We start from the raw sequence: 19,092 nt of genomic DNA, 5'->3' as shown, positions 1-19,092 counted from the left end.
TGCAGCTTCACCTCGATGCCAACCAATTCAAGAACTGTGCACAGGCTAATCGCACTCCTTGCAGCTCCCTCCCTCACACTGCCTTAAAAACCTCCCCCGTGAAAGTCACAGGGAATCTGGGTCTCTGAGCATGAGCTGCTCATTCTCCTTGCTCTGCTGCCCTGCAGTAAATGCTGTACTTTCCTGCACCACGACCTGGCTGTCTGCAGACTGGCTTATACTGAGTGCAGAGGAGCAGACCCAAGGTTGGTTTGGTAACAACCTTACTATCCAGTCTAACAACAGATTCTGTCAAGCCTTGCTCCAAAATAAACCCCAGATTTATTGACACTTCTCCATCTCGATCATCATGACCCTAAAGACCACCATCGCCTTTTACCTGGACCTACTACTACAGACTCTCCCCTTCCACTCCTGGCTCCCTCTTATTTCACTCACCATTTAGTAGCTAGAATGCTGTTCATCATATTCTGTATCTCATCACTCTCCTGCTTAAAAATCCTCCTATGGCTTCCCACTGCACTTAGTACAGAAATTCTTTTCCCTGGCTTAAAAGGCCCTATATCATCTAGCTTTTTCCCATCTCTCTAACCTCATTTCATGTCACTAGCCAAGACACAGTGGTCTTCTTTCTATTCCTTAAGATGTACCAAATTCAATATGCCATTCCCCAATTTGACTAGTTCCCTCTCATCTTTAAGACTTGAGCTTAACCATCATCTCCTCAAACAGGTCTTCTATAACTATCTTAATAAAAACAGGCCCAATTCCTAATTATCTCTATTCTCAGCACTTTGTTTATTGCTTTCAAAACAGTATAAGACGACTGCAAAAAGGATGCCTTCTGTCACACAAGACTCATGGAAAGAACTAGATAATAGAAAAGTGATATTTTTCCTACATAGAATTTTAATGATGAGACTACATGATAGATTTGTCTCACAAGTAAGAGGAGAAATCTGACAAGCACACTAGAGGAGAAGGGTATCCTGGGGGGAAACACTTAAGTTACCTCTCACTTTTGGTGAAAGCTACAAATAGGATTGTTCTTCAACAGTACCTAGCACTTTTCCCCACCTGAGGGCCCTGCTGTTCCTTCTGCCTGCTGCTGCTGCTGCTAAGTCGCTTCAGTCGTGTCTGACTCTGTGCGACCCCATAGACGGCAGCCCGCCAGGCTCCCCGTCCCTGGGATTCTCCAGGCAAAACGCTGGAGTGGGTTACCATTTCCTTCTCCAATGCATGAAAGTGAAAAGTGAAAGTGAAGTTGCTCAGTCGTGTCCGACTCTTCGCAACCCCATGGACTGCAGGCTACCAGGCTCCTCTGTCCATGGGATTTTCCAGGCAAGAGTACTGGAGTGGGCTGCCATTGCCTTCTCCTCCTTCTGCCTAGGAAGGTATTATTCACTCCAGACAAAAGCATGGTCCTGCTTCAGATCTTCATTTAATGTCATCCAACCAGTGATATCTTCTGTGACCACCTGATTAAAAAGAGCAATGCCCTCTCCCAACACAGAACAGTTCTCTATTTGCATGCTTTTTCTCCCATAGCTCTCATCATCAAAAGGTGTATAATGCATTTTACTTTTATATATACTTATTGTCTACCTCCCCCACAAGGGCAGGAAATTCAGTCTATTTTGTTCACTACTTTATCTTTAGTATAGATTCAATGAATTAATATTAAAATGGCACCCATAAAAGATGAACCAAGTTATAGCATGTGATGGTATTTTTTTATGTGTCAATTTGACCAGCCATGGATGCCCAGACTAGACATTTCTGAGTGTGCCTGTGAGGGTGTTTTGTGCTGAGATCAGCATATGTGAGTATGTGGCATTTCAGTAGATGGCCCACAGCAATGTGGACATCATCCCATCAGTTGAGAACGTGAACAGAACAAAAGGTAAGGCAGAGGAAACAGGAATCTGCCCCCCCCCCCCTTTCTGCCCCATATTTTGAACTGAGACATCTCATATTTTCCTACCATTAGACTAGGATTTATAGCAGAAGGATCCTTGATTCTCAGGCTTCGGACTTGGACTGAATTACACCACTGACTTTTTTGAGTATTCAGCTTGCAGAAGGCAGACTGTGGGGCTTCTAAGCCTCCAAAATCACATAAGTCAATTCCTCATAATAAACCTCCGTGTGTGTGTTCATTCTGTTTCTCTGCAGAATCCTAATAAAAGGGCTATGTAAAAAGAGTGGGAGGGTGCTTCCCTGGTGCCTCAGTGGTGAAGAATCCGTCTGCCGAGGCAGGAGACACGAGTTTGGTTCCTAATCCGGGAAGATCCCTGTTGTGGAACAGCTAAGCCCCTGCACAACTGCTGAGCCTGCGCTCTAGAGTCCAGGAGCCACAACTACTGATCCCAGGTGCTGCAACTACTGAAGCCCACGCATCCGCCCGCCCGTGCTCCACAACAAGAGAAGCCACCACAATAAGCCTGAGCATCGCAACCAAAGAGCAGCGCCCCCCCCCCCCCACCATCACCAAAACTAGAGAAAAGCGCACACGGCGTCAAGAGCCAGCAAAGCCAAAAATAAAATAAATGAAGTGGAGGCTAAATACCAACAACAGACGAGATTCTGTATGAGAATAATGTCCGTGACACCTAAGGCCCATTGAAAAAAGAAGAGTGTAGCAACAAGGACGAGATGAGGCTTATTCAAAAAAAAAAAAAGAGGAAAAACAAAACAAGCTTCGTAAACCATGCATGGCAAAGGAATGCAAGAACATTATTGGGAAAGACAGTATCATATTAAGAGATGACAGAGAGCTCAACTATCCAGCTTCTCTTTAGTTTCCATTTTCTTCAACAACAGAGTGATTTTCAAAGAAGAAATGTGTGAAAACATAGTTAAAATTAAAATGATGCTTCAAAAAACTCACACCTAACAGCAGGTACTCTGCTTTAAAAATTAATGCAAGCCTTCAGATAAAGGAAAATTACTTCAGTGGACACGAAAAGAACTTACAGATAGGATTACAAAACCAATGCCAATAATCTTATGAAACAATGGAAAGTGAGAGAGGTGCCTGAGGTCAGCAGACAGACAAATGTTTCAACCTAAAAACATGAATGGATTTTATCAACTGGTAAGCCTGACATCAATCTTTAGCAAAGTTTTATAATGTTTTTGAGCATTCAGAAAATAGTAATTAGCAGAAACCAGCATAAATTTTAAAATATGAGTAGCATCAAAGTGACTTATGCTTCTTTTTATGGTGGTATTACAGGGACTGGGTATCAAAAAACTGACTTATCTTGATCACCATGCTCTGGTCAGAACAGCCTTCTTAAGTGCTTCCAGAATGTATTAATTTATTTAGGCTCCTCAGCCTAACCCATGTCACTCCCGGTGCCAGGAACACTTTCATCACAACCACCCTGCTCCCTATCCTTTCCTCTGCAGCCCAAACCATTAATGTAATAATTATTTACAGGCTGTCTGTTTAATGTCTGCTTCCCCCACCAGGCTGCAAACTCTTGAGGGGAGGAATCAAGGCTGTTGTACTTAGCCCAGTGGCCCCGATGCCCAGCACAGTGCCTGGCACATGGTGGATTCTTGCAATGGGCTAATCCATACTAACCAGCATCTGGACATAACTCTCCTGTACAAAAAGCTGTTTCCATGACTTGATTAAATATCAGAGTATAAAGTCTGTGAAGAATATAGATCTGTGAGCAGTCTTAGCGGCACTAATCCAATTTCTATAAACTCAAAAGTGGAGGAGGGGTGAGAACAGATGAAATAAGACTGACCATACACTAATAACTGCTGAGTCTGGGTGATGGATATGTGGACACTCATCACGCTATTTTCTCTGCTCTTATTTATACAAAATGATCCCAGTGTTCTCATGACTGATTAAAAAAAAAAAAAAATCTGAGTTTTTCTAAAGAAAGGAAGCTTACCAAACAGTCCTTTCATTATAAGACAAAAGGTTCAAGAAGAGTACTTATGCTTCCTATTGACAGTTCAACTTAGGAATCTCCTTCCACACCACTTACACATTGGAACAGCACCGACACTGAGATAACAGCACAGAAAGGAAGCTTCAAGATAGAGATTTAAGTCCAAAAATCTCTTGTCTTTCTGCCTTAGTAGTCTTTCTATGATACCCCATTTATTTCTAGAAAATTATCTACTACCTTTTACCTAAGTCCTGCTGGAAAGGGCCAAGGAGGAAAGGAGAGGTAAAGAGAGAAAGAGGGAGAGAGAAATGATAAACAATAATTACTCTTCCAGGAAATCCTCTGGAAATATCTAACCATCAGAATTCAAGTGTAAGTGATTACCACTGGACAGTCATGAGTTTGAGTCTCGTGTGGTATCACCACCTTGACATTTATAAGGAAGCTCCAGTTCAGAGAGAAGAGTGATCTGCTATGGCACATAGCTAGTAGTAGATAAGCAAATAAAGACCAGGCCCAACATTCCTTCGTGGACCAACAAATTCTCAGTCCAATACTTCATCTCAGCCCAGCTGCCAAAAACCAAGCAATGCAAACACAACCCAACTGTCTCTATCATATAAGCCTGCTAGAATCATCACCTAACAAGCAAAAGTATTTTCAAAATGCTACAACTTATCATAAAATTCACCTTTGGTTAATCACTATTTTCTCTTAAAAATCAGTTTTAAGTTAAAATGGTACATTACTAAATAATTCCTCTAAAACATAACTTAGCTTAAAGGATTAACCATAGTTTACAAACAATGTACATTTTCAATAATTAGCAGGCAAAACTTGCATTTATTTGAAGGTCTATGGAACTTATTTGGTGTCATCTTTTCTTTTTTAGTATACCCAGAAAAATCAAAGCTAAAAACTGTCATATATTATGCTAAAATATTTTTTAGAGATTTCCTCAAATCTCTAGCTTATAAGAAGAACCTCCTGACACTTAATAGAAAATAGCCTGCAAACATAGTGACAAACGCCTCATAAATAATAAAAATGCTACTTTCTTTTCTTTTTTTGTGGTCATTACCTTTGTTTCAAGGAGAGGTTAGATACTCTTGTAACTAAAATGAAAACCTGTAAAAAACACTGAAAGGCACAGTATGTCTTAAATGAGTTTTCTTGGTTTCAAAAGCTTTTCTTATTTCTCTTTCACAGAGACCTGAAAAATTAAAATTAGCATTTGAAAGTATTCAAACATTGTTTAAATTGTTTAGTTGCTATGTTCTACAGGTGCAGTTCTGAATGAAATAAATTTACCATCTGCTTTGTCTCAGTTCTGCCAATTTACAATTACACTAATGAACAGGTGAAACATCTTTGCCCTAACAAATTTATAAGATTTCCTTTTGGATGGAAAAATTCTTAAATATAAAAATCCACTTCCATATTAAAATTGTTAAAGGCACTTCCTCTTTTTTACACTAATATTAATCTATTTATGAAAAGCTGTTAATATTTCCTTGCTGTACTAGATAGGATTAAAATAAAGGAGTCAGTCAGTCAATATTTATTTTGTCCATTCTGTGCCTAAAGGTATACTTGGTATTGGGGATACAGAAAATGCATGATATACTCTAACCAAGAGAAAGTTATATTCTAGCAGAAAACATAAACCATATCTATACCAGAGTGTGAAACATGCGAGCAAAAATGCAGATGAGTGAACAAGGAGCCGTGACAGTATGAAAATATAACTGGTTCTGCCTCCACCTGGCTGTAATTTTCATGAAAACAGGATCCTAGTTTGTCCTATCACTGCTAGGTGATCACTAGCTCCTAGCACAGTGTCAGGTACATGATAGATGTGCAAAAGATACTTTGTTTGGCTAAAAAAATAATGAAAGAGGCAAGATTTCATGGAGAGGGTGATAACAGAGAGGAGCATTAAAACATTAAATAAAAAATTAAACAGACTAAAAGGAAGAAAGGTTATTCCAGGCAGAAGGAACAGAATGAACTACTATACCCACCTTTCACCAATTTACCTTAATGCAGGCAACCGTCAACATTTTACCCCAAAGCATATTTTCTATAAACAACCTTTACCCAGCTGAAGATTTCCTAAATGTATATTTCAACTTTAAAAAATTGAGTTTCCACAGGACTCCAACATGTAGGATTTGGAGTGTGTAAACTCAACCATTACCAGTACCAATAAAACCAAACATAATAGATACAAAAATAATTTATAGCTAAAAAAGGAATAAAGTATAATTTAACCATATACCATTTTAAGTTGGAGTTTATGAAACTCAATTTGAAAAGTACTTCAATAAAAGTGAAATGAATAAAAATAACTTTGAAACAGTCACACAACCAAGAAAGACTATATAAGCTAAGACAAAAACAGGAAAAAAGGAATTTCACGCCAAAAAATTGCAATGAAGGCAGTTATCAGACTAAATCGGATACGTTTATACCCAGTTCTGAAAGTGTGACATGATGAGTCATGCTTTGCATGCGTGCGTGCTAAGTCACTTCAGTCGTGTCCAACTCTTCGTGACCCTGTGGACTGTAGCACGCCAGGCTCCTCTGTCCATGGGGCTCTCCAGGCAAGAGTACTGGAATACTGGAGGGGCTGCCATGCCCTCCTCCAGCGGATCTTCCTGACCCAGGGACCAAACCCACATCTCTAATGTCTTCTGCACTGGCAGGGGAGTCCTTTACCACCAGTCCAACCGGGAAGTCATGCTTTAGGTCAATGATAAATAAAAGCTATTGGTTTAATAACCTGTAGGCTCACAAATGTTGTCTAAAAGGGTTAGAGAGTAAATATTGTACGTTGTGGGCCACACGGTCTCTTGCAAACTATTAACTCAGCAGCTGTAGCATGAAAGTAGCTATAAACAATACTTAAATGAACTGGGGTGGCAGGGGTCTAATAAAGCTTTATTTACAAAAACAGGTAGGTGGCTCATGACCACAGTTTGCCAACCCCTATTCTAGAGTTTCCAAAGTGACTTCTCAGTATTTCATCAAGACAGCTTTACTTCCTTTCAAACTCTTTCACATAAACTATGAATGTTTCATAAAATCTTCTAAAGACACATAAGAAAACAAAGCAGATATTTTTTTGTTTTACAGATAAAAGAAACTGAAGCTAAAGGGATTGAGTGACTTGCCCTAAGGAGCTGTCAGAAGAACTGAGACTCAAAACCACACCTTTGTTGTTTTCACAACTCTTACCCATCACCTTCTGTACCCAATTCTGCAGTGCCCCAAATGAAACAGTTCAATCATTTTTAGAAATCTCTGCAGAATCCCCTGGCTCTCTATAGCTGACTCATCATCCTCATGATAGATTTCATGAACATCTATTTAAAAGTCTATCTAAATTATTTACTTAAATTCCGAAGCCAAATTACTCTCAGATCCCTTCTCTCTTTAGAATATTTCTGTCTTATTCCATTTAAGTATACTCACAAGCCTCTTGAAATGCCACTTCATCTGCAAATGGCCAGTCAGGAAAAAGAAAAAGTACTCCTTCTTAAGGGGTTGTAAACTCTTTTGATCACTTAATAATATTATGTGTACTAAGTAATACAAATGAGGTGAAAGGCCTGGTGCCTTCCTTTTGCAAAGCTTACAACCTAACTGATACATATGAGAGGCACAAATACAAAACTAAGGAGCAACTCCATGTAACTTGGATCAAATATAAGAAACTTGAAATAAATGAGTTATAGGACACATCATAAAATATATACTTTTTGTACTACAGAAGTCAAAGACAATGCCCTGTATTTTTCATAATGAAAGTTTAATAAATACTAAATAACTACAGACATCTCTTTGACATGGTAACTATGCAGTACAAAAGATAAAACTGTATCATATTTTTTAAATTATTTTTGTTTTAGGGGAGTAAGAGGGCTTTCTCTTATTCTAGTTGTTGCCATGAAAGAGCAGCTTTCTTATTGTACCAACTCCTTTTCCAAAAATAACTATCAAAGATGGGAAAAATATAGACAGTCCTTGCTTTGCACAGTAGTACAGAACTGGAAAAGTGATCATGCAAGATGAAACCACACAAAGTGGTCCTAATAGTTAATGAGAAAATTTACGACTGTCTATGACCTTTTAGAAAACTGTCAAAACATTAAAAACTCTGATGGTTACAAAGGCACAGGAAATGAAAAAAGTAAATAAAACTAATATTTTTTTAGTATGCTGTGTTATTTATAGTGCACCAGTTAAAACATTAGGAACATGGAGAATCAAAGGACTTTATCTGTAAAACTCTTAAGCACAATTTAAACAGTGCTTGCTTTCTTGACATATAACTTACAAGCAAGCATTTTTCCTGAACCTTGGCAAACTGTCATACTCCTTTCTAAGTCAGGATCAACTTCAAATATGTTACTTGCACTTTCAAGGTCAGAAATATCCCCGTTCCTTTAATGAGATATTTTTGCCAGCGTCATTCCCTCTGGGATAACTTCATCCTTTCCATCACAACCAGTTCACTCACGTGTGTGGAAGAGTTTGCCTTTACCAAGTTCCTATGGCTGCATTTCTGAAGTCCCTCAATCTAGTCTCACCGTTACATCTTCTATAATTCCACTGCATTTTATTCAAATTTCACTTTCAGCACTATCACTTTTTGTTCCTTTGCTACACTTTTTTCATCTTTCTTGGCTAATTCCCCCTTTCAATAATCCAGTTTTACAAATGTTACATGGGTTTATCAATGGATACAAGGAGGCAACGCCGCTTTGCTGTCTGTGACTGAACAACATAACAGCTGCGTAAGGACAATGCACTGACGAGACGCTGAAAGCAGTGACATGACTGGTCACTGGTTTATGATGTGTATCTGCCGTCACATAATTACTGAAGAACTTGCGTTATTTAACTAAAGCACGTTAACTGAAACTCATGCAGATTTGACCCATGCGAAGTGAGAACTGCCTGGACACAGAACTGTGTGAAGACACTGGAGGGCAATCAACGTAGGCAAGGTTAAGGAACTCTGATCTCTAAGAGACAGAGAACACAGCAGTAGGGTGCAGAGTGCCCCCAGCTTTTCCCTTGCGTGTATTTTCTAAACCCCAGCCAGGAGAGGGAGGATCTGAGCACAAAGCAAGGCTTACTGTTCTGATAAAGCAGAGACTAGAGTCTGGGCCCCTACAGTGGAGGTATTCCGGTACATGCAGAGGGTATTCAGTTGCAGCTCCAGAAAACCATGACTCTCAGTAAGGGCACTTTGTCCAGAAGCGAAAGACAGGAAGTTTATCCTGTCTGATGTCATGGGCAAAGCGATCTGTCTAACGCTAGGAAATTCAGGAGGAGAGGACGCTAGAACAGTACAAGGTAAGTGACGGATTACCAAAGGAAGCTTCTTTGTGAAATTCTGTGCACAGAGGCTGCGATTTAAACTTGTACCACCAACCCTTCGATGTACCAACTACTCATAGGATACAGTTACTTCATACTTCAAAAAGTGGTATTATGAAATTAAACACTGCTATATTTACCATTTTGTAAACCCATCCAGAGTTGCTTGTGATCTTTTTTCTGCATTTCATTGATTACTTGACTTTTGTGCTTTAAAGCATCAGCTTCTTTCACACAAGACATAAAATGAGCTTCAATCACATCCTTAGATGGACAGTGTAGAAGGTCCTTTTCTGGAAAACTCTACCAAAAGAAAAAAATACACATATTAAACAGGTATGCACATTACAAAATTAGCACCTCAAAGAACTGTTATCTCCCATAATTTTTCAATATTTTAAGCAAACCACTTCATACCTTCACAATGGAGATTTTGACATAACTCCAAATATTTTAAAAGTTAACTTAAAAATCTTTAGCTATCTGGCATATTCTGACTTTTTCTAATCCCGTTGTGTGATATGGTATGAATTTATACAACTTGAAAAAAAGATATGAAAGAGCAATCCTAAAAATATTGGGATGGCCAAAGAGTTGGTTCAGTTTCCCTGCCCTGAACCAACTTTTTGGCCAACCCAATAACTTTTTGACTGACCTTACCAAGTACTGGCAAGAACGAGGATGGAAAAGTAAAATGCTACAACCACTTTGGAAAACAGTCTGGCAGCTTCTTTAAAAAAGCAAACGTACGTTTATCATCTGATATTCTACAACTAGTATTTACTTAAGAGCAACAAAAGCGTGTGTCCACACAAAGAACTGTACATGAATGTTCACAGCGACTTTGTCTGTAGCAGTAGGAACACAGGAAGCAACCTAAATGTCAACAGGTAAACAAATATATAAACTGCGGCATAAACTTGTCAAAGTGTGCGCTTCTAATGTGTAATTTGCTTTACGTCAATCAGAGCTTAACAAAGCTGTTAAAAATGTAAGGTCAAATAGCTAAACTTACATTCTTTACCTTCACTGAATCTTTTAGGCAGTTGAGGCAACAATCACTGGACAAATAAGCATTTATGTAAACGAGATGATTAATGCACTTTTCACCAAAAAAAGAAAGATATTAGTAACAGCTAACTCTAATACAGAACACTTAGTATGTGACACTGTACTAAGAGTTTTAATATGGATTATATAATTTTCATAACTCTTGAGGTAAACATTACTGTTACTGCTATTTTACAGATTAAAAATATATATAAATAAAGCTCTGGGAGTAAATACAATTGCACAGCTTGCAAGTGGTGGCGCTAGGATTAGTCTGACTCAACAGTCCCAGTTTTTAAACCACTATGCAATACCACTTCCTCCCTAAGACCTAAATATGTATTTAGTGATTATATTCAAACATTATCTTACCAAAAAAAGATATTGTTCTATAAGTCCTTTAATAAAAATTGAGTCAAATATTAATGGTAGAAAACAGCCTTTAGTTACAGCCTACTCATGCTATTGTAGTAACAGATAACACTCAATTACCCAAGTCACAGATAGCTCCTAAATGACAAGGAAATTTAACACAGATGCCTTCCTACCAAAAGAAAAGGCACTTGATTACCTACAGCGATCTCCTAAATCACATTTATAAAATACAAACAATCAGTCCATCTCCCTCTTCTTACAGAGTTCAGGCCCACAGCTTCTGCTGAGTAAAACATGAGCCACTATATAACTACCCACTAGAGCAGAAGGAAACAGCTGAGACCACCACATTGTCCTTCTTAGGTACAAAGGGATTCCAGATTCACGGTGCTCCTGAACTAGAAGCCCATGAAGAATTAAGATGGATGCTTTCAGACACAGGCACACAAAGGCAAAGAAGAGGAGAAAATATAAAATTTCCTAACAATGAGAACGCAAAAGAATATGAGTGACAGACAAAACTAAAAGATGAGAGAGATATGGGCAACAGAGAGAGTGTCCATGCCTTAATCAACTTTACAGTCAGCTATATTTGCTTTCTATCAGCTAGACTGAAGGGATTTACCCTGGCTTCTGGACCAGGACAAAGAATTGAGTGCACATCATATTAATTCTATTACAGTCAAATGAACAAGCATTATGATAATTATTGCTATTTAAAAAAAAATTTAGTTTGTTATACTTGACCTATAAAATTAGATGGGCTTTATTCAGATATTATACAGTTCACTGTACTAATTATCCACTCTGGTTATGAATGTGTGGCAGAAAACATAAAAGTTCATATTCCAAAAAAAGACTGTTTTCATGTAGTTTGAATTATGACCTGAAAAGTTCAAGTGTTAGTCACTCAGTTGTATCCAACTCTTTGCGACCCCATGGGCTATAGCTTGCCAGGCTCCTCTGTCCATGAAATTCTCCAAGCAAGAATACTGGAGTGGGTTGTCATTTCCTCCTCCAGCAAAACTTCCCAACCCAGGGATTGAACCCGGGTCTCCTGCATTACTGGCAGATTCTTTACCATTTGAGCCACCAGGGGAAGACCTAGTCAAGCTCAAAAACTGTTAGAATTTCTTAAAATTGTATGCAAGCTGATTGAGAAAAAAAAAAAAAAAAGGAGTTAGGATCTCTCATACCACCAGTTTGAGAAATCAGGAGGAACAAAAAATTTCACCATTTTTTATTGCTGCATCAGCATAGGCAGCTGATTCCTTCAAATGGCTCTTATAGGTTTGCTTTTCCCAGACTCCCATTGCTTTGCAGGTTTCTAAACTTCTAATGCTGACGCCTATAACTGATAGCTGACAATTCCAAATAATCAGTCCTTATAGTAAAAGAGGAGGTCCATCAAGAGAGTGCGTATTTGTACACCTACCCTTCCGCAGAGAATGCCCTACATCTCTATGTAGGAGAAAGGTGAACTCTAATGAACTCAGGGGAAGCTTGAGGGCAGAAACAGCCTGCAATGCTTAGGCAGCCATAGCAGCTGAATTAATAGTTGCCACGAATACAGTGTCAAAGGTCTCGGCCAAACTCCCCTCAGATCCTACTTATGAAATGCTCTTCTTCCCATGATGAGCTTGGGCTGGGGTGGGAAATCTTTTGAAAGCTTCACAACAAAATTACAAGCAGAGTCTCAATTTGTTACATTACGTTTCTAAATCTCTTCTTACATACATTATCTTGTCAGTCCAAACAAATTCTTGCAAATAAAGGCAGCAACTTCAACACCATGTTTTACTTGCTTTCATTAATCTTCCAAGTCAGAATCCTGATAAACTATATCTAATTTCACTTTTTCCCTGAAAGGTTCCATTTACTTATGTAATATTACTTGTGTCCTTTAGATAAAACATTAATCCAGGCAGCCTGGAATATGTCCAGACACATTAGAAATAACCAAATACTACTAAACGAAACACTGAATTGAAACTACTTACAAAGTAAGTGGCAGGGGGGTGGGGGGGGGGGGAGTCCAGTCAATCTATTAATAATAATATTATAAGCCCTTTATTACAATAGAGCAAAACAAAAAATCAGTTTCCACGTACTGCTGATTTCCTCCTTCTCCCTGTTTCCCACCATCCATCAAGTTCTGTTCAATTTACACCCTAAATAAATCTGAGAGTTTTGATGAAAATGGGTACTCAATTTTGTCAAAAGCTTTTTTTGCATCTGTTCATCACATCATGATTTCTCTACTTCTTCTGCTGTGTTGAATTTACAACAACTCATTGACAATGAAAGTTGAGTCACTCTTGTTATTTGTGGGAAATTGTAACATGGTCACGGTATATTATCCTTTTTCAAGTTGTTGGATTTGATTTGCTTGTATTTTTCTGAGTGTCTGCATCTAAGCTCATCAGAAATGTTGGTCTGCAATTTTCTTTTAATATCTTTACTATAGTCTGTAAAACAAGTTGGGAATTGTTCTCTCCTCTTCTATTTCTGGAAAAAGTCTAAAGATTGATATTGTTTAATTCCTTAAATATTTGCTAGAATTTACCAAGCATGAAACTAGGCAAGGAATTTTACTTTGTGAGAACGTTTCTTTTAAATTACAAATTCAACTTCTCTCTATATATATATTTAGGGGCTATTTATATCTGCTACTTCTTTTTACTGAATTTATTCGTTTATCAAATTTACTGGCGTAAAGTTGTTCATAATATTTCTTACTAGCCTATTAATACTTAATAGGATGTAGTATTTTTCATTCCTGATATCAGAAATTGTGTTTTTGTACTATAGAAAGTTTTTCAATTCCCTCTAAGCACTGCTTTAGGTGACTCTCATCAACTTTAATATGTTGTGTTTCCACTATCGTTCAGCTTGAAATACTTTAAAACCTCCCTTGCGATTTCTTTGCTGCTGTTGTTCAGTTGTTAAGTTGGGTCAGACACTCTGCAACCCCATGGACTGTTACCATGCCAGGTTTCCCTGTCCTTCACTATCTCTCAGAGTTTGCTCAAATTCATGTATATTGAGTCAGTGATGCCATCTAACTATCTCATCCTCTGCTGCCCTTTTCTCCTTTGCCTTCAATCTTTCCCAGCATCAGGGTCTTTTGCAATGAGTCGGCTCTTCATATCAGGTGGCCAAAGTATTGGAACTTCGGCTTCCGCATCAGTTCTTCCAATGAATATTCAGGAAGGATTTCCTTTAGGATTGACTGGTTTGATCTCCTTGCTTCCAAGAGATTCTCAAGAGTCTTCTCTAGCACCACAGTTCAAAAGCATCCATTATTTGGTGCTCAGCCTTCTTTATGGTCCAGCATTCACATCCATACCTGACTACTGGAAAAACCATAGCTTTGACTATATGGACCTTCGTTGGCAAAGTAATGTCTCTGCTTTTGAATATGCTGTAAAGGTTTGTCATAGCTTTCCTTCCAAGGAGCAAGTGTCCTTTAATTTCATGATTGCAGTCACCATCATAAGTGATTTTGGAGCCCAAGAAAACAAAATCTGTCACTGCTTCCACTTTTTCTCTTTCTATTTGCCATGAAATGATGGCATAGGATGTCATGATCTTAAGTCAGCTGTTCCATGTGAAGTTTTAACTGTTGCTTCTTAACTTGCATACAGGTTTCTCAGGTGACAGGTATGGTGGTCTGGTACTCCCATCTCTTTAAGAATTTTCCAGTTTGTTGTCATCCATACAGTCAAAGGTTTTAGCATAGTCAATGAAGCAGACTTTTTCTGGAATCCCCTTGCTTTCTCTATGATCCAATGAACACTGGCAATCTCTGGTTCCTATAACTTTTCTAAACCCAGCTTGTACATCTGGAAGTTCTTGGTTCACGTACTGTTGAAATTTAATTTAAAGGATTTTGAGCATAATCTTACTAGCATGAGAAATGAGCGCAACTGTATGGTAGCCTGAACATTCTTTGACACTGCTCTTCTTCGGGACTGAAATAAAACTGAATTTTTCCAGTCCCATGGCCACTGCTGAGTTTTCCAAATTTGCTGACATATTGAGTGTAGCACTTCAATAGCATCATCTTTTATGATTTTAAATAGCTCAGCTGAAATTCCATTACTTTCACTAACTTTGTTAGTACCTAATGCTTCCTAAGGCCCACTTGACTTCACACTCCAGGATGTCTCGTTCTAGGTGAGTGACCACACCATCATGGTTATCTGGGTCATTAAGACCTTTTTTGTCTGGTTCTTCTATGTATTCTTGCTACTACTTCCTAATATCTTCTGCTTCTATTAGGTCCTTACTGTTTCTGTCCTTTATCATGCCAATCTTTGCATGAAATATTCCCTTGATCTCTTCAACTTTCTTGACGAGATCTCTAGACTTTCCCATTCTATTGCTTTCCTCTACTTCTTTGCATTGTTCATTTAAGAAAGTCTTATCTCCTAGCAATTCTCTGGAACTCTGCATTCAGTTTAGTATATCCTCCCTTTTTCCCTTGTTTTCTGCTTCTCTTCTTTCCTCAGCTATTTGTAAAGACTCCTTAGACAACCATTTTGTCTCTTGCATTTCTTTTTATTTGGAACCCACAGTAAGTAATTGAGGATTTAGCAGACTCATCCTTTAGACAAATGCGGTCACCTATTTTACTTACAGATATTATTAACCCTTCCTTAAAATTATATTGGTAGTGGTGATTTAGTCACTAAGTCCTGTCTGGCTCTTTGCGACCCCATGGACTGTAGCCCACCAGGCTCCTCTGTCCATGGGATTTCCCAGGCAAGAATATTGGAGTGGGTTGCCATTTCCTTCCCCAGGGGATCTTCCTGACCCAGGGACTGAACCCACATTTCCTGCACCACAGGCAGATTCTTTACTGCTGAACCACCAGTGAAGCACAAAATATATTATTATCACCTTAAACTGTCATTTCTCTTTTAAAGAAGAGGTCATCTTTTCTATTCATCATTTATTTACCATTTCCAATGCTCTTCATTCTTGCCCATAGCTTCTTTCAGCGCTTTAACATATCATTCCATTTTCTTTCATTCTCCACTATCTGATGAAAAGTCAGCTATCGTTTACCTACTGTTCTCTTTTATGTGTCATTTTTGGTGGCTACTTTTAAGATTTTCTGTTTATAACTGGTTTTCAAAAGATTATAATGTGCCTAGGTATAGTTTTCTGTATAGTTATTTGCTATACATTTGCTGAGCTTCTCTGACACACAGACTTGTGTTTTCTCCTCCAAATTTGGAAAATTACTAACCATTATGTCTTTAAAAAAAAAAACTGAGATATAATTCATATACAACTCACTTAAAATTGACCATTTTGAAGACTAGAACCCAGTAGTTTTTAGTATGCAATTTACTAAAACATTAATGTGGTATCTGAAACCACATCAATAAACATTCGACCTCTGTTACATTAAAATTACTGATGCTAATCATGTACTTTGAATGAATCTTTCACACATGTGTAATTTTACAACATCATGTACTGGTTATTTGGAATATGTTGTTTACTGAGTTAAGGTTAAATGTTTTCCAACTGTTTTCCAACTGTTATATTACTCTATATAAAATCTCTTACATAAAATCTCTTAAAATCTGACATGACAGTAAACCAATCATAAAGATTCTAAGCCTTTCCTTTCATTATTACAATCCATCAACTAATTCAATCAATAATTATAGAGGGCCTAGCATCCAATGCCAGCTAGGTAACATAAAATGTGTGTGAGTCTCTTTTGTGTCTTTCACTCATATATCCCGGGCTCCTAGAACCACAGTAGACTGAATATTTGTTGAATGAATAAATAAACAGGTAGATATGATGTATCTTAACCTAGATTTCAAAGTTTTTTAGTGTATCACACACACACACACACACACACACACACACACACACACACACATAATCTAACTACCAAAATTACTTTGCAATATAATGGACAAGACCTGCTAGGCAACATGGAACTTCTACACTTATTATGATTGAAGTAGTTTTACCTTCATACTATCCTAAACATAAATTATTACACATACAGGCAGACTTGGCTTTTCATAGTAACTGAAACTCATGCAAATCAGAAACATGTCCTCCCTCTGTATGGTTTTGTAGTAACTAATGTCTGTGAGAAGGAACATGGTGCTATGTAAAGCATTATTTTAGTCCAAATAATAAGGAAATAAATGCCAACGAACCACAAATTCAATTTTAGAAAAATAGGAAAGGAAAGCAACTTAGAAAGATATGGCAAGCTTCTGGGCACTCACTTTGAATAAGTGTCCCTAATGCAAAAGCAAATCAGACACCTAAATGACTTTTCAAACTCTTAACATGTTTCCCTTCCCACTACATCTCACCATTTGAGAATCACTGCCAAGTAATCAACTAATAGAAGGGGTCCAGTACTTCAGCAGTACCTGTGAATTGCTTATGCAGTGGAGCATGGAGAATCAGGGTGGTTAGAGAGAAAGAGAGATGAGATTTTTATAAAATATTGAGACAAAATTAGGTTACAATAAAACTAGCTTGGACTCATGAAAAACTACAGGAATTAATATTTCTCAAAATAGAACTTACATCAAGTCTTTGGCTTTCTGTCTCCTAACACTTCTTTTCATTCCATCAAAATAGCCTTAGAGTTACTCAGTGTTAGGTTGCCTCCTTCCCCATTTCCATGCCCACATGCACTCTGAATTTTGCTCTCCCTATTTGAGATTTTTTAAATGAAAAAAAAGAAAAGAATGCAAAAATATTTAATTTCAAACATGGTGTGTCTAGCTCCAATAAAGAAGAGGCACTCATACATTAAATGTTTAAATGGTTGTGCCAAAAGTTAAGAAGAAATCGAAGGGCATCTTACACATAAACACAAATGGCAGTTTAGCAAATAAAAGTATCATGGGAAAGCGTAACAACTTAAAATTCTACTCGAAGGCTATTTACTAAGTTGTACCACAAATGAGACAAATGGAATATGCTATACAGACTATACCTTAAAATGTACTGTGATGTTCCAAGGAAGAGCTGAACTTGATGCAAGGAGATCAAACAGCAAACCAATTGGATAATGCCTAAAAATAAAAGAGTCCATTATAAGAAAAAATAAACATTTAAACTACAAATGTAAAATAAACTTCAAGTACATTTTAACATCAAGTATTAGGGGACTTTAACCACAAATCACAGGAAGGTTATATTTTACAATTACTTGCCTGGGCTATTATGGCAAATTTTCAGGTATCAGGGTTTTATTCCCCCCTAATCATTTCATTCCCTAAGGAATTTTCAACATACATAATGAAATTGCACTAAGGAACCCTTTATCAGCCATGAGCACTGTTATGTCACAGTATTGCAACACTTAATTATCATATCAGTATTCATTTTCGATGATGAGCTTTTTTTAAAACAACTTAAATTTTACAATTTTAAGACCTGAGAAGAGCACCTAAAGGAGCATGAAATCACTTATTTTGTACTTATACTATTAACGTTACAGCATATAAATTTCTAATCTTCTCTTTATGCATACAATTCTAAATACAGTTTAGGCTTATCCTTTACAAACTGTTATAACCTGTTTTTTTTACATAACAATACGTCAATATTTTCTAAAGTCACTGAATATTCTTCTATAACCGAAATCTAAAGTTTTTTTAAAAAATAATAAATTAAGGACTTCTAACTAAGAGAACATTTCCTAATATAATCATTACTCACAGGGAAGCAAATTACTTAGTAACAAACAAGTTAACAATACAGATCTTGCAGACTTCACAGAACAAATCTTATTTTTTATACCCTTTAAAAGAATCTAAAGTAACTTAATTAGTGAATCAAAATTAAATAATCCTCCCAACAAAGGCTAATAGAGAACTGCTTGGTTTTATGCACAGTCTTGTTCTTTTCTCCTTAATATATTAGTGGATTACTCCTAGGATTAAGAGTGGAAAACTTTGAAAATACATCAATTTATTTCAAAATGAGTGATCCAAATACATTACCTGACCAAAATTCAAATATTAGCTAACAGTATTTATGTTTGCCTAATATAATATACAAACAAAATTATAATCTACATAATTGTGGGAAAATCATCAGTCATTAGAGATCATATTTTTATTTAAAATGAATTCAGGATGAATGCCTTGCTAGTAAGATAAAACAGTGAGGAGTTTTAGTCATGTATGTGTTATATCTCTTAATAAAACCCTCAAACTTTTAATTGAATATCAGTAACTAACACAAATCTTTCAAAACTAGAAATGAATATAATTTTGGATCAACTAAATTACAGAATGCTTTCTTTAGTAAATTCTGAAATTAGGAAAAACTCCAGCCTCAGTTAAAAACTGAA

At 37.2% G+C, this 19,092-nt stretch overlaps 1 protein-coding gene across 4 annotated transcripts in view; it reads right to left on the bottom strand.

Moving 5' to 3' along the window:
* Nucleotides 1-19,092, bottom strand: part of ATG5 (autophagy related 5) — a 120,683-nt gene that overhangs the window by 70,880 nt on the left and 30,711 nt on the right. For all 4 annotated transcript variants that reach the window (XM_065911558.1, XM_065911559.1, XM_065911557.1 and 1 more), the window contains 2 exons: nucleotides 17,728-17,806; nucleotides 9,449-9,611 (listed from right to left, as the gene is read on the bottom strand). In XM_065911558.1, the coding sequence (XP_065767630.1) occupies nucleotides 9,449-9,611; nucleotides 17,728-17,806 (242 nt within the window). The remainder of the gene's footprint in view (nucleotides 1-9,448; nucleotides 9,612-17,727; nucleotides 17,807-19,092) is intronic.

Source organism: Muntiacus reevesi, chromosome 19 (genome assembly GCF_963930625.1).
Source record: "Muntiacus reevesi chromosome 19, mMunRee1.1, whole genome shotgun sequence".
NCBI lineage: Eukaryota > Metazoa > Chordata > Mammalia > Artiodactyla > Cervidae > Muntiacus > Muntiacus reevesi.
Note: the sequence above shows the minus strand (reverse complement) of the source record. Positions and strands in the feature narration are given on the sequence as shown.